This window comes from Larus michahellis, chromosome 8 (genome assembly GCF_964199755.1).
Source record: "Larus michahellis chromosome 8, bLarMic1.1, whole genome shotgun sequence".
Classification (NCBI taxonomy): Eukaryota; Metazoa; Chordata; class Aves; order Charadriiformes; family Laridae; genus Larus; species Larus michahellis.
In genome coordinates this window covers 13,842,721-13,856,991 of record NC_133903.1, presented here as the reverse complement: position 1 = coordinate 13,856,991, position 14,271 = coordinate 13,842,721, and the positions used below count along the sequence as shown (strand labels likewise).

The window sequence follows — 14,271 nt, the reverse complement described above, 5'->3', positions numbered from 1 at the left end:
GACATAACGTGTGCTCGTTGCACGCATCGGCATGAAAACCATCTCCGAGAACAGCACTGCCGTGCCATAAGGTTACCTTGCTCCATCAGGATATATCTGCTGAGGGGCAAAAAGCCCTTGCTGATATTTTGTTACTAGATTATAATGCACTGAAATTACAATTGCTAAATGAGCTTTCTTTGGGAAATTAGTAAGTACATAGGTTTTTGCTTGTCTGTTTCTTAGGGTCATTTGCCAAAGACTGGGAAACTTTGTGGAAGAAGAGCATGAAGGGGGGAATATATGTTTCTAAGTTGATTTTACAATGAGGAAAAATCCCATCAGTTACAAAGCACAGTGGGAGGAAAAAAATCTCTGCTATTGTGCTACAAATAATCAGCCTGATATTCAGGGAGGGTAAAAATTGCTGTGAGCCTGGAAGCGTAGCACCAGCTGCTGTAAAGGGACACAGCTGTGTGGGGAGCTTCCCTCCGTGGTTCCCATGTCAGGAGGTGTTTCTGAAACGTGTGGTGGGTGGTCAGTGCTCGGTGAGAGCCCCCTGAGTCGAGCAGGGCAGGGTGAGGGCGAGCGAGGATGGTGAGCAGCCTGCTTCAGGCAGGGGGAACCGGAGACACTTCTGTACCACAGCGAAATGGTGACTGGCAGAAACAACGGCTCGTGGGCTGCATTGGCAGACAGTGGTTTCTGCTCCTACCTGAGGAAGAGGAAAGGTTCGTGCGTTGTATTGTAGAGAAACCAAACATACATGTGAAACTTAGAAAGGCGAGCGAGGAAATGCTTAATAATGTCAGGCCATGATACTTGGTAGAAACTCTGGTGTTTCAATCCAGCCCTATCCATTCATCAGGCAAAAGCTCCATTCATATTCAGTTCTTTTTTTTGTGTTCAGTTTTTACCTTTCAGTACTAAAATATGTTTTGCTCTTGCCTGACACCAAATTTGTTCCAAAGTTCCAGATAATAATGTTTTGTAAAAGGAGAGGCTTGTCCTACTTTGAAAGAAGTTTTATTATAAATAGTTAAAACATACACAAGTTAGAGAAACAGTTAAGCATGAGAATAAGGTTATTCTCTAGGTTAATCTTTACGCTAGTTTATTGAAATCAGATAGAAAGAACTGTTTTCTTTCTTTGTTCTTTTTAATTAGGTTACAGCCATCCCTCTCTGGTAAAGCTTCTACAGCAGCCACAGAACCTGGTAAGTGAATTAAAATATTAAGTACTTGAAAAAGTCTTCTCCGTCCTTGTGGCAGTCTTATTTTTTCTTAAACTGATAATGAATGCTTAATGACTCAATTTAAAGTATGGTAGGATCTGCTTTCTTTATTTCTCACTAGATGAAAAGAGCTTGGTAGTGTTTAAGAAGACAGCAAAGCTTTGTGAAGCTTTACAAGAAGTATACCTCTGGGTGATGCAAGCACTTGATATATTTGCAGCCACGTTTAAATCATAGTTCAAGCGTAGTGTTTCCAATTAATCATTTTAGCAATGTTCTTGAGTGAAGATTTTTGAGCCTGAAAGCAAGCACAAATCCTTGAGAGAGAGTGTAGTATTTTGAATATGAAAACGGTGCCATAAAACTGGAATGCTGTGGGTGTTTCGGGGGTTGGGAGTTTTTTGGGGAGAGTAGGGTGGGGAGGCTGGCTCCCATCCCCTAAGTACCAAGTGACGAAATCACTGACATGTCCTTGAAAAATTAAAATTAGTAGACTAGAGCAACAGCATTATTTTGAAACAAGGTAACTGATGCTTAACTGAAGTATTTTCTTGTTTTCCCTAGCAGTATACTGACAGTGATTGGAAAAAAAAATTCATTAAATTATGGAAATTGTTGAAATTAAGTAGCATTCTATTTCAAGCTCTTTTCACTGCTTGGACAGTTTTGGATTCCATAATGATTTTTGTGTATTTTTTTTTTAATTGTAACTTGGGCACAATAGCTTATATATATATAGTATGTGGATAAACTGGGCTCACCGGCTTTTGACAGCCCATCAGTAGATCCTTGTCGGTCGTGCTGACTGTAGTGACTGAGCCCCTGGTTCTGCAAACCAGTAGCAGGTGTCCATGCTGCCTGCAGGGCATGGCTCCTGTGGGCTGGTTCCCTCTCATACCTGCATTTCATTTCCTAAAGAGCATCTCTCTCACTCCAGCAGAGTGTAAATCCTGAGCCAGCATGTCAAAGTGCAGGCATTTGAGTGCCCTGAGCTGATTTGCTTTATGGAGTTCTCGTTTCTTCAGGATGAGAAATTCTGCCTTCCCCAGAACTAAAATACATCGATTTCTTTCAAAAAACACGATAGCTAGAAATGCTGGAGTTATCCAAGGCAGATCCGGATATCACAGAAGCACTAATATTTCTAAATACTTAACATTTACTTGTAAAAATTATTTCTTCATTACCTTCATTAGAATGCAGCAGTAGGCCAAGTCATATTTTTTTTAAAAAACAAACCCAAAACAAACAAAAAAACACCAAAAAACCTCCTGATGTCTGGTGGCAGTTGCTAATTTGTCCACTGGAAAAGGGAAGTTAAGAGGCTGCCAGCTAGAAGCCTGCAGCAAAAGGAACTGCCTCCAGAGTCCAAAACGAGCGGTGCCACCAGGAACCGTCTGTCCCACGCAGGAGTATCGGAGATGTTCTTGGTGCCCTGCTCTGGTTTCTGGAACCTGGGCTAGTTCAGTGGAGAGGGTGGCAACGAGCCTGTTCCTCTGCGCCGGCCTGCGCCTGGGGGATTGCTGGCAGCTCCCCAGAGCCCAGGCCAGGGCGCTGGGAAGAGCCAGGACTCAGGCAAATCTCGCTGCAGACAGGAGAGTGTGCTGGAGCCTGACTGCAGATCCAGCGCCAGCTTTATTGTAAAAGTCCTTCTTTTGAGTAATGCACACTGAGGTAGGGCCCTGGTGTAATGCTAACGATGGGATCGGTGTTCTCGTGTAGGGATTTTTGGTTTGGTTTGTTTGTAATGCTCCATGTACCCTCTTTACAGCCAGCTATAAAGAACAGAATATACGTCCGTCACTTGAGACCATACCAGCTTGATGCTGATTTTCTGTTTTTCTCAGCACTGAGCATCTCATTAACAACAAAAGAAAAATACACTTCTCTGCTTAATGGCGTATGTTGTCAATTAACTGTGACAGCCCATAATCAAATTCCCAATAAATTTATGGCCCCGTACCTCAAACTTCATATGAAAATTTACTTCTAAACTGAGATAAAAAGTCAAGTAAGATTTCTCATATGTACTAAAAAAACCCTTTGTGTTCATCTGTCCTTAACATCCTTGCTTAGGTTTTTTTTTTTTAATGCTTGAGTCTGTTGAAACAAACATTGGTTTGGAAGTGACACACTTGTACAAGTTACAAAGTCCAAACTCATATTCTGTTATATCTTGCGTGATAATTGGTTTTCCCTAAGAATTCTGATGGCATGTTCTTACAGGTGCAGTGTGACAACTCACACCTCTTGCTGTGGTCTGCACATCTCAATAAATGAGTACCTGTATTGAGGAAAAAGGTTGAAGTTTGATGATAAATGTGCAAGCTTGGGTTGCACTGAAAATATCAGTGTTTTGGGGAAGGCAGTCTGTTCCCTCTAGAGACCCATAAAGACTTAAGTCATCGAAGCTCAGCCTTTGATTTCAATGATGACTTATTACAAAAACAACAACAAAACCCACAAATAAAAAAAGGGGGGGCAAATAATGCTGCTTTGCAGTTGGCAATTTTATGGAGCTTGTCCTTTTATGTGCAAATTTAATTTAAAATAAAAAGTGGCACATGGTGAATCAAATAAGATTACCTAGAAAGACTAAGAGCAATGATGAATCAATTTTAATCCACGACACTTAATTTAAATTAATTGCATAAACATGGCAAATTCGTCTCCATTAGTGGTCTGGGGAGGTGGAGGCGGTTTTCCAGAGCTGCTCTCTCGAAGCACCTGTGTGGGCAGCAGGCTCGGCCTTCCCACCAGCTGCTCTTCACTGGCACCAGCATCACCTTTCTCAAAGGTATGAATCCTGGTGTGGCCAGTTCATAGGACCAACAGGACACTTCAAGTTGGACAGGGCCGCAGGTCGTCTCTTGCCCAACCTCCTGCTCAAAGAGGGTTGGCTGTGAGATCAGACCAGGTTGCTCAGGGCTTTATCTGGGGTCTTGAAAACCTCCAAGGAGGGAAACTGCACAACCTCTTTGGGCAACCTGTTCCACAGCTTCAGGGTTCCCTTGGTGAAAAAGCTTCTCCTTACACCCAGATCAGTACCTTTCCTGTTGTGATTTATGCCTGTTGCTTCTCACATGTTGCTGAGTAGTGAGGTAATAACATGCAGGGTTGCTTCTTGCCGATGCGACCGCACTGCCCGTTACTGTACATGCCAGAGGAGTCCAGCAGGGAGACAGCACGCCTGTGTGCACAAGGTTTTGTCAGGAATCTTTTTTATTGTAGTGTTGCTGCTCCTTGCATGTCTGTTTATCTTTCTCAGATGTAGCCCCTGTCCTTTAGGTGTCCCATTGTAATAGTATCTGGTGAAATGCTGGCACAGGTTCCCAAAGAGGTGGTGGAGGCCCCATCCCTGCAGACATTCAAGGCCAGGCTGGATGAGGCTCTGAGCAACCTGATCTAGTTGAAGATGTCCCTGCTCACTGCAGGGGGGTTGGACTAGATGACCATTAAGGGTCCCTTCCAACCCAACACGTTCTACGATTCTATGGAGATGTTTATAACCACAGCGTTCCGAAATGGTCTTTCTTGAAGCTCAGTGAGGAAGAAAGTGCTGCTATCGTAATTGAATTTAGATTTAGCTACTCAAACTGAAGGCAAGTAATTAAGATTTTAAAGTGTATTTCCTGTGTGTAAGGAAATTTGAGATTGAACAACTAAAATGGCAATATTGAAGAGGAAATGTCAGTATCAGTTAGCATGCACCTTTTCTAAGGTGTCCTGCAAGAATAAAGTATTAGACAGAAAAACATATTCTATTCCCTGGTTTTAAAACTCCTTGTGCCATGACTGCAAGTTTCTGGCTGGTATCTAATTAGAATAAAATGTACCTGCCTTGATATCAACATGATATTTTTTCATGTGATAGTAAAATCTAACAATGTCTCTTCCTTTGTCTTTGTAGAGCACTTTTATCAACAGACCTGCCCTAGGGATTTTACCTCCAGAGAACTTTGCAGAAAAGCTGAAGGAATCTTTGCTATCGGTAAGTTTGAGATAGCAGTGATGAGTTACTATATTTAGTAACAGGCACAGGGGCATAACAAGGGATATTGGGGATTTTAATAGGGACCGCTACAGATTGGCCGTTTGTCCACCTGCCCTCCCACTGCAAGTGACGAGATCCAACCTTTCTCCCTGACTTGACAGCGGAGTGTGAGAGGGTGACGTGTCTGCTCCGCACACATACTGCCTCTTTCAATCTGGATTCAAGAACTGATGAGAAAATGCATTTTCACAAACTTCGGTTCACTGTGCTTTCATAAGAGAGAGTGGAATAAGTGGCTTCTGTTTGTCTTGATTTAAGTTTGAAGATCTTTGGGACTGAAACTGAGTCGCGCCCTCTCAGCTGCAGTTGAAATTGGCTTTTCTCATCCTAAGCCTCCCATTAGTTGGCCTCCCATTATACTGAAGCTCCTGGCGTTAAGGACTGATCAGTCTTATCATCACTTTACACTGTATTTGTGCTTAATATTTTGGAGTAATTTTCTCTCTTCCTTGACAGGTGGCTCCTAAGGGCCTGCAACAGGTGATGACCATGTCTTGCGGATCCTGCTCTAATGAAAATGCCTTTAAGGCAATATTTATGTGGTACAGAGTGAGTAAAATATTAAGATTTTTTTTTTGTGCATTTGAATGTAGAAATGAGTATTTATTCATCATCAGAACTGTTACTGTAAAACAAAGTGAGGCTTGGACGTTGTCTTGTTCATGATGTTATTAATATTCAGCTTGGTATAAAATCTTTATTAAAAAGTCTTCATCTAAGCTTTCACTTTATATTGACACAACTTTAGAAATTATGAAGAAAATAAAGAAAATACAGATTGCAGTCAGTATGTAAGAGCCACAGTCAGTGTCTTCATTGGATCTCGTCTGGAATACCAGCATTACTGATTTGTTGTTCAGCATAAACACAGTGGTTACAACTAAACGAAAACTATCTGTTGGCTTTTTTTTGCAGAACAAGGAGAGGGGCCATAATAATGTCACAAAAGAGGAGCTGGAATCTTGCATGATTAACCAGGTAACACTTGTCCTTTACTACACATACAGGTGTACCATTGCCTTGGGTTTATAAGGGAAGACTGGGAGGAAAAATTGGCTTTATTATTTCTGAAGTGGAATCTCGGTTTTGTAAATTTAGGAAATGGTGAAATACAGACTTGCTCCCAACAAATATGAAGACCTGCTGCTTATATTCTTCTGCATCCTTCCCAGTTGAGAATCTTGGGAAGATCTCCCTTTTTTCATGACATATCATTTGCTAGAGAGGGGCTCATGTGATGGGTCTGTGGAGATCATTAATACATGCAAAAGTTTACAAATAATAACAACACACCTTTAACTCTTTTTCAGAAGTTGTGAGTTTATGGCTGAAAACTGATCAAGGTGTTAGTTAAAATTTGGCTGACTGACTGTTAACAACAAGCAGGATGAGGAAATTGAGATGCAGCCGATAAACCTCTGAAATCCCATTCCCCTTAATTGAGGTGGTCCTGCTCTTGCCAGTCAGAAGTCTTAACATGCAACAATAGCAGAAAACAGAGGATTTAATCTCTTCTTTGAGATAAACATGTTTGAAATGAATAACCTGCTGGTCCCAGCCTGATCTTTCGCACTTCAGTAGTGATTCAGCATTCAATTCATTTGTTGGGATTAGGGAACTCATTTGGCTTTAAAAATGAGGAGGGTTCTTTTAGGGGTTTTTTTGCTTTGTTTGTCTTTAGCATTATTTTTTAAGTTCTGTGATGTTGCTTACAGCATGGTCAGCCAGATGGCCGTGCCAATACAAATAACAGGATGGCACATCATGGCCTGAAGGAACACAAATTTTATAAGATGACCAAAGACTTGTAAAACAAATGATCGCTTTTTGTCCAAGTTTAGCTATCTAAACATTAGGATTCCTCTTTGAGCTAACTGTCTGAGGTCTTTTTACAGCTGGGGGAGGGGACGGATTTGAGAGGGCAACTCTATCCCCCTTTTGGGGGGGATCCTCCAGAATCCAGTTACAAACACTGGAGCCTTGACCCTGTTGCTGAGTGTGGGGTACGAGACTAAAGGTGTAAACGGAGTGTGTAACTGGTGACAATCCTCTCACTTGCAGGATAACAGAGAGGCATTAAAGAAAGAGAATTTGTATTTTTAGAGGGGGTGGGGGCTTAGCTCAATCCTTTTATTAAATTCCAGGTAGTATACAGTTTGAATGTCTTTTGTCATGGTTCCTTCTCATTCTTGGCACAGTGAGGCACCAGGACTGCACAGGGCAGCCCGGGCTTCTCCTGGCAGAGCCCCCCATGCCCCAGCTGAGCACAGCCACCCCGGACACGTGTGCCCGTAGTTTGTACAAAAAGGGGCTGGCTGCACTGAGTGTTCAGCCTTTGTGTGAGCTCATGTGTGAAGTGATACTGTGGTACGGTGTAAATTGCCAGGTATTCATTAGTATTAATGATGTACTTTAGGAGGTCAGGCAGTTTTTAGGGGACGACAAATGCATTTGTTTAAATGGGTAAATATTACGATTTGTGGTGGTTGAAGAGGAGACCGACGGGCGTGCTGTGAGAGGCAGCCGCTTGGCTGCAGCTGCCCCGCGGTGCTCCGGCCGTGGGTGGGTGCCCGGGCTGGGTCCGGCTCAGGCATCAGGGCTGCCTGCCAGCATCTGCCTGCTCTGCTGACGGCCGCCTCTCTGCTCTGCTTGCAGCCCCCCGGCTGCCCCGACTACGCCATGCTCTCCTTCATGGGCGGCTTCCACGGACGGACCCTGGGTAAGCAGAGCCCTGCCGCAGCACCTCCCCTTCCTTTGCCTCCTCGCAGCCGCTGCAGTGACCTCTCAGCTCAGTGACGGTTCTGAAAAGTGGTTCTTTTCCTTAGACAAACGGTAACAGTGGAGAAGCTGTAGGTTTATTGAAGGTTTGCTTTGGAAGCCCCACCAGTACTGAAACAGAGTGTTTGAGAGACAGTGGGACCTAATTTTATAATTTTTGAAAATTTATTTTCAGAGGGTCCCTTATTTTCATTCTGAATCCAAGGTTTCCTGTCTATACAAGTAAAAATCTAACTCCTGGGATAAAATTATGACAATATACAAACAAGATGTCACTCATTTTACCATTTTATATTGGCTCAATCCCTGTTCTAAACACGTTACCCAAGAGTGCTGTAATTCTGAACTTCATGACCAGTTGTCTTTGGACAGGTGAAACCCATCTCGTCTGAGCAACCTGTTCAGATTGACAGAGGTTTTCCTGTTCCGGAACAGCGCGTGTGGAAATGGTGCTTAAATGCTAGAGCGATCCACTTGAGCTTGACTAAATCAAATTACCCAGTATTTCAGGAAATAAAGTAAAAGTGTAGAGCAATTAAGAGAACTCTACAGTCCTGGTGTCAGGCAATTTTTCATGTCTTGGTAGCTTTTTTCCTGTATTGTTTCTAGTCAGGTATTATTTTAATTTTTGCTTTTCTGGGTTTAGGTTGCTTAGCTACAACTCACTCTAAAGCAATTCACAAACTGGACATTCCATCGCTGGACTGGCCGATCGCTCCATTTCCAAGGCTAAAGTATCCTCTGGAAGACTTTGTGAAGGAGAATCAACAGGAAGAAGCCCGCTGTTTAGAGGAGGTAAAAAATTCACTGGCAGCTTTCTGTTGTTTTTGTTTTGAAATAATGAATGGTGTTAGTAGGATTAGCTGCTTTTCACTAAAAGAATGTTTTCAGGGATTGGAACAGTGTGTGATTAAAACAGCATTCACTGCTGTTTACGGTCAGAAGTTTGTCCCTGCCTTTCAGAAGAGCAGCCGGCTCACTGTGAGTTACAGAGCTCTACCTGAATCGTACCTAAGGGAAATTTCACACGCAGAAGTTTGTTGTATCACAGTGAACTTGTCTGCTGGATCTTGCAAAGGGACATGGACTAAGAGGAGCGCAGTGTGTCTAATCCTCTGCAAAGAGAACCTGGAACAATATTTCAGGTTTTTCAGCCTTTCTGTGGTAGCCTGCTGGCATAAAGCTCTCACCCTACCTGCGGTGGCCGGGACTTTGTGCCTTCCCCAGCCCAGGAGAAAAGAAAGGTGGGCAGAACAGTCTGAGGGAGGCGAAGCCTCTCCAGGTACCAGAACCGTGGGATTCCCTGGGCTCCAGGATCTGTCACTCGAGAGGCAGCGGTGTGGAGCAAGGCACAGTGTGCCCTGGGCCTGGAACCAGGATACTGCACGGTCTGGAGCATGGAGGGCAGAGGAGGGGGCTGTGGTGTGCGGAAGGGAGCACAGCAGCACTCGGGTGGCTGCAGAGCTGCAGCAAAGAGACTTCTTACTCGAACCTGCCTTATTTGCACTTCAGAGAAAACAGAGAGCATAGAAAATGGCTTCCCTGAGTTTGCTCCCCAGTAGTTTGGGGGGGGGGCAGGCAAATTGTTCTGTGGCACGTCTTTGACAGTCTGCGAATTGGCTTACTTGCGCCCCTTGGAAACCATTGCTTTGTACAGCCTACACGGGTCGTGGGCACTAAAAGCTGTAAGTGGTATTTCAAGTACAAATGACACTACTAATTGCAGCAGCTAGCACTACAAGGTTAATTAAAACCTCTGTAAGCCCCTTTATCAGCAACAGGATTTCTGCACTATTTAATCTGATTAATTTTAAAGTATCTGAAGTGGGTGACTAGAAAAAGCAAATTTACCAGGTTACCTTCTTTAATACATTGGCTGAGTTTTGTTTTCTGACACAAAACCTGTTTTCTTTTGTATTGCTTAGGTGGAATGACAGCATATTTTCAACTGTAATTTGATAGAACTTTCACACCATTGTAGATAAATCTGCAACTAGTTACAGTGTGTTTGGGATATGCTTTAAACTTAAGCATTTTCCAGGAACAAGAGGGCAGTGTTAAATCCTGGAGGAACTACTTGCTCATTCTTTATGCTTCCTAACACCTTTATAGCCAGGAATGTCTATGAAAAGTTGAACTTCTCTGCTGAGATGTGATCTTTCTGGAAGGAAATGTGTGAATGTCCTGAAAGGAGAATGTACCATAAATGTTTGGTTTACAGGTGGAAGATCTGATTGTAAAGTACAGGAAAAAGAAGAAGATTGTAGCTGGCATCATTGTAGAACCCATACAGTCAGAGGGTGGGGACAATCATGCTTCAGATGACTTCTTCAGAAAGCTACGAGATATTGCCAGAAAGGTAATCGAATATTTCACCGCTCACTTGGGGGCAGCTAAACATACAAATACTTCTTGGTGTCTCCAGAGGGCCCCCTCTGCCCCAGGCACTTGGAGAGCTTCACAGGCCTCCATAGTAGCAGCTGGGGTAGTTACGTACATGTGCTCAGATACAAACAACCCCTTGTCAGCACAGTGTTTTCTCTTCCATTCGATGCACACCCGGTGGTTTCCTTAGTCCAATAATTTTTGGTCTAAAGTCTAAGTGAGAGAAATTACTCTGATTCACTAACTAGGGATTTCGCAGCAGTGTTCTTTAAATGATGATGCCAGTTTGTTGAGGCGGTTCAATCAATTTCAGAAGAGGCAGGTTTGGAAAAGGATAATTTTTTGCTGACATACTGTTTTTTAATTGCAAAAAAAGCTGAAACACAAATTGAGTCCAACCGTAAGTGCTGATGTTCCAATAAAACAATGAAAAGGACATATGTCTTGATGCTTAGCATGTGAAGTTACATCTTTGGAAGTGATGACCCTCAGTAAGACCTACCGCATGGTTTTTTCACCCTCAAAAAAGAAAAAAGCATTTGGCAAATTCTGTTCTGCCATGAGGAACGGCAGCTTTTCCCATTGTTAACGGTTGCTCGCGCAAGGGTGATAGAGTAAATAAGGTGAAGTGAAAAGGTTTGCCTTCTCTAAAACAAGATGCTGCCAAAGGTACTTACCAAATTGGTTTATCATGATATAGCTTGATCTCCCTGTCCCAAAGTTTCAACAAAATAGTCCTTCGCATAAAAAAGCCCATGTTACCATCTAAAATGAGTAGCTCTTTCAGCAGACTCATATAAAAAGGCAGGTCTTCCAGGATCATTTTAGGTCCCTGGACTGAACAGATCAAACTGCTGGAATTGCCTTTGTACCACGCTTGCCGGAGGCAGAGACTTCTTATTTAAAACACACAAAACTCCTAAAAAATGACATTCTGCTTCCCTCAGAGACTTTGAAAATGCCACCCAGACTCCTCCCAGGTGTTTTCAGGTGTCCTCTAGAAATGTTCAAGTCTATATAAGAAAATGCATGGATTACATGAAAATATATACTTCGTTTGTGAATTTAGGTAGAAAATATGTTTCTTGTGCCTTTCTGAAAAAACAGCTGAATTCGTAATTGTGAAATGCAGTGCACAGCGAGTGGCATCGGTGCGGGCTTGAGGAGGGGAGATTTGGAGTGGTGAAGGTAGAGGAAGGAGGGCTGTCATATGGCTTGTGATTGGCTTGTCTGTATCTGTTCAACAGGGGAGGTATTTTTGTTTTGGAAATGCAGACTCATGTTCTCTGCTCTCTCCCTCTGTCTCGGCAGCACGGCTGTGCGTTCCTGGTGGATGAGGTGCAGACGGGAGGTGGCTGCACAGGAAAATTCTGGGCGCATGAACACTGGGGCCTGGATGACCCAGCGGACGTGGTCACGTTCAGTAAGAAGATGATGACAGGAGGATTTTTCCACAAAGAGGAGTTCAGGCCAAACGCTGTAAGATTTCCAATGAAAGGGACTCTGTGCTAGTTGGGGGCCTGTTGATGAGTGACCGTAGTGTCCGTGGAAGAGACGGGCTTTCCTTCAGTAACGCAGGGTCAGCTAGGTGGAGCTGCTGTTTTGTAGCTTTGTGCTTACACAGAAGTTGTGGTCACTTCACGTTCATTCCAGTTGCTGTCAGTCACAAAGGTCGTACGGGTGGCGGGAGGGAGCAGAGAACTGGGTTTAGCCTAACGAGCTAAGCTTCAGCACAAAATCCAACCAAGAAACTGACACCTTCTTCCATGGGGCAACGTGGTATCTTCAGAGCTTGTACGTCAGCATTAGCAATTCTGTCAGCAAGATTTCTTCTTCGCATTAATGACAATTTAGATGTAATAAATGGGGAAAAAAAAATAAGGGGGAGAACATAAAGCTTGAATGTTAAACCTGTATAGACAATGCTGATTTCTGTGTCATGTTTCAGTGAGATGTCAGAGCAGCAAGACAGGAGGCGCTAAATTTGTAGCACAAAGTGGTTGCCCTTTGTTTCTGCTCAGCAGGGCAGCTGTATTTCACTCTTACAACAACAAAAAGGGGGTTGCTGAGATTAGTACCTGCTTTTTCATACACCAGATGTTTGCGTTACCAGTGTGATGGCTTGCTTTTCTTTATTATAGCGATTTAACATGTTCCACAACTCTCTCTCCACCCTTTCCCAAGCCCTATCGGATTTTTAACACCTGGCTTGGAGATCCATCCAAGAACCTCATGCTCGCTGAAGTCATTAAGGTTATTAAAAGAGAAGACCTTCTAAACAATGCAACCCATGCCGGGAAAGCACTACTGACTGGGCTGCTGGATTTACAGGTAAATATCTGGAAGGATTATAGATACGGAGAGATTTGCTGATCAGGTAGGATCTGACCTAATCCAGTTTAAACACTTGAACTGAGGAATTCCAGCTGGGAACTAGACCATAATAGTAACTTGCTGGTTTAGGTACTTCAATGCAAGCCTCAATAACTGCGTCCCATTTTAAATGGAAGTTAACTTTTTTTTTTTACTGACTGGATGCTGGGTTTATATAGCTTAATCCAAAATCAAGGGTGACCCCAAAAATATCTGAAGGTATGAAGTGCACCTAGTTAAATTATTTTGGTAGAAGTCTCTGTTACCACAAGCAGCTGGCATTTCATTGTCCCAAAAGTTCCTTTTAAAGGAAAGTGCCTTTTTATTTTGCTACAATTCCATTGAGCTGTTGAAACAAGAAAATTGTAGCTTTCCCTCCCTTGAGTAAGGGAAATTCCTTCACAGCTTCAGCTGTGGAGCCCCACTTGAGAAGGAAAATCAGCCGGGCATTTAAGGCAGACTTGCAGATACTCACCTCCGAAAAGGTGCTTTGTGCATCGGTAGCGCAGGATAAGCCCAAATACAGTCTCTGCTCCCTCCACAACTTCAAGGCACAGCAGGCAGGAGAACACAAAAAATTACCGTCTTCATACTTTGGAGGGCCAGAATACAACTAGTACTATCCCAAAAAGGTTGCTCTTACAAAAGATGAGGATTGTAATTGACAGTAAGTGACGCAGATCATGCTAGCAGGCATCTTAGTGCAGCGCAAGAGCGAGCTGGTCTCTAGCCCCATTCCAGATTATGTATGCCCGTTTTGCTGGAGTGCATTTTAGAGGCAGGACGCTTTATGCTCGCTTCAGGAGGCTCCAAGTAAGATTTTACTGGACCCAGCTCCGGGGTGCAGATTCATTCTGTTCCTGCTGGGCTGTGTGTCTGCCGTGCGAGGAGAGGCCCTGCCTGCCGCCGGGCCCCACGCTCTGGGGCTGTTCCCGACCAAGGCTCCGTGGGGAGTGCTGGCTGTGCGGCGCGGAGGTGGCAGTGGGGCGCCGGGTGGCAGGAGGCCTGGCAGAGCAGAGCTTGCTGCCGGTGCCTGCTGTCGCAGCAGCGGCGCTGCCTACCCCTCACCTCTCTTTGCAGGCTCGTTACCCCCATCTGATCAGCAGAGTGAGAGGAAGAGGCACCTTCTGTTCGTTTGACACTCCAAATGATGCAACCAGGAACAAGTTAATTACAATAGCCAGAAACAAAGGTAAGAAAGTTTGTGTGCGGATTGGCTTCTAGTGACAAACGGTAGCACGGGTAACGCTTTAAACTTTCCTTTTTTCTATGGTGTATGTGTACTACAATATCAGAGGACAAAAGTGATGAAATTATGAACAAAACTATATTTAGATTTTTCTGGAAATACTTGTGTTTTCGGAGACATCAGACGAGCTCATTGCACAGTGTGTACGTTTACTCTGTGGGCCTAACGTTACTATGGAGGGCATGAGTTTTTCTGACATCACTTTCATATTCCTCTCC

At 43.7% G+C, this 14,271-nt stretch overlaps 1 protein-coding gene across 5 annotated transcripts in view; it reads left to right on the top strand.

Annotated features, from left to right (window-relative positions):
• ABAT (4-aminobutyrate aminotransferase) overlaps positions 1-14,271 on the top strand; it is a 59,266-nt gene that overhangs the window by 42,088 nt on the left and 2,907 nt on the right. For all 5 annotated transcript variants that reach the window (XM_074598897.1, XM_074598894.1, XM_074598898.1 and 2 more), the window contains exons 6-15: positions 1,147-1,196; positions 5,125-5,205; positions 5,725-5,817; positions 6,184-6,246; positions 7,924-7,987; positions 8,693-8,841; positions 10,268-10,405; positions 11,743-11,910; positions 12,616-12,762; positions 13,885-13,996. In XM_074598897.1, coding sequence (XP_074454998.1) covers positions 1,147-1,196; positions 5,125-5,205; positions 5,725-5,817; positions 6,184-6,246; positions 7,924-7,987; positions 8,693-8,841; positions 10,268-10,405; positions 11,743-11,910; positions 12,616-12,762; positions 13,885-13,996 — 1,065 coding nt within the window. The remainder of the gene's footprint in view (positions 1-1,146; positions 1,197-5,124; positions 5,206-5,724; positions 5,818-6,183; positions 6,247-7,923; positions 7,988-8,692; positions 8,842-10,267; positions 10,406-11,742; positions 11,911-12,615; positions 12,763-13,884; positions 13,997-14,271) is intronic.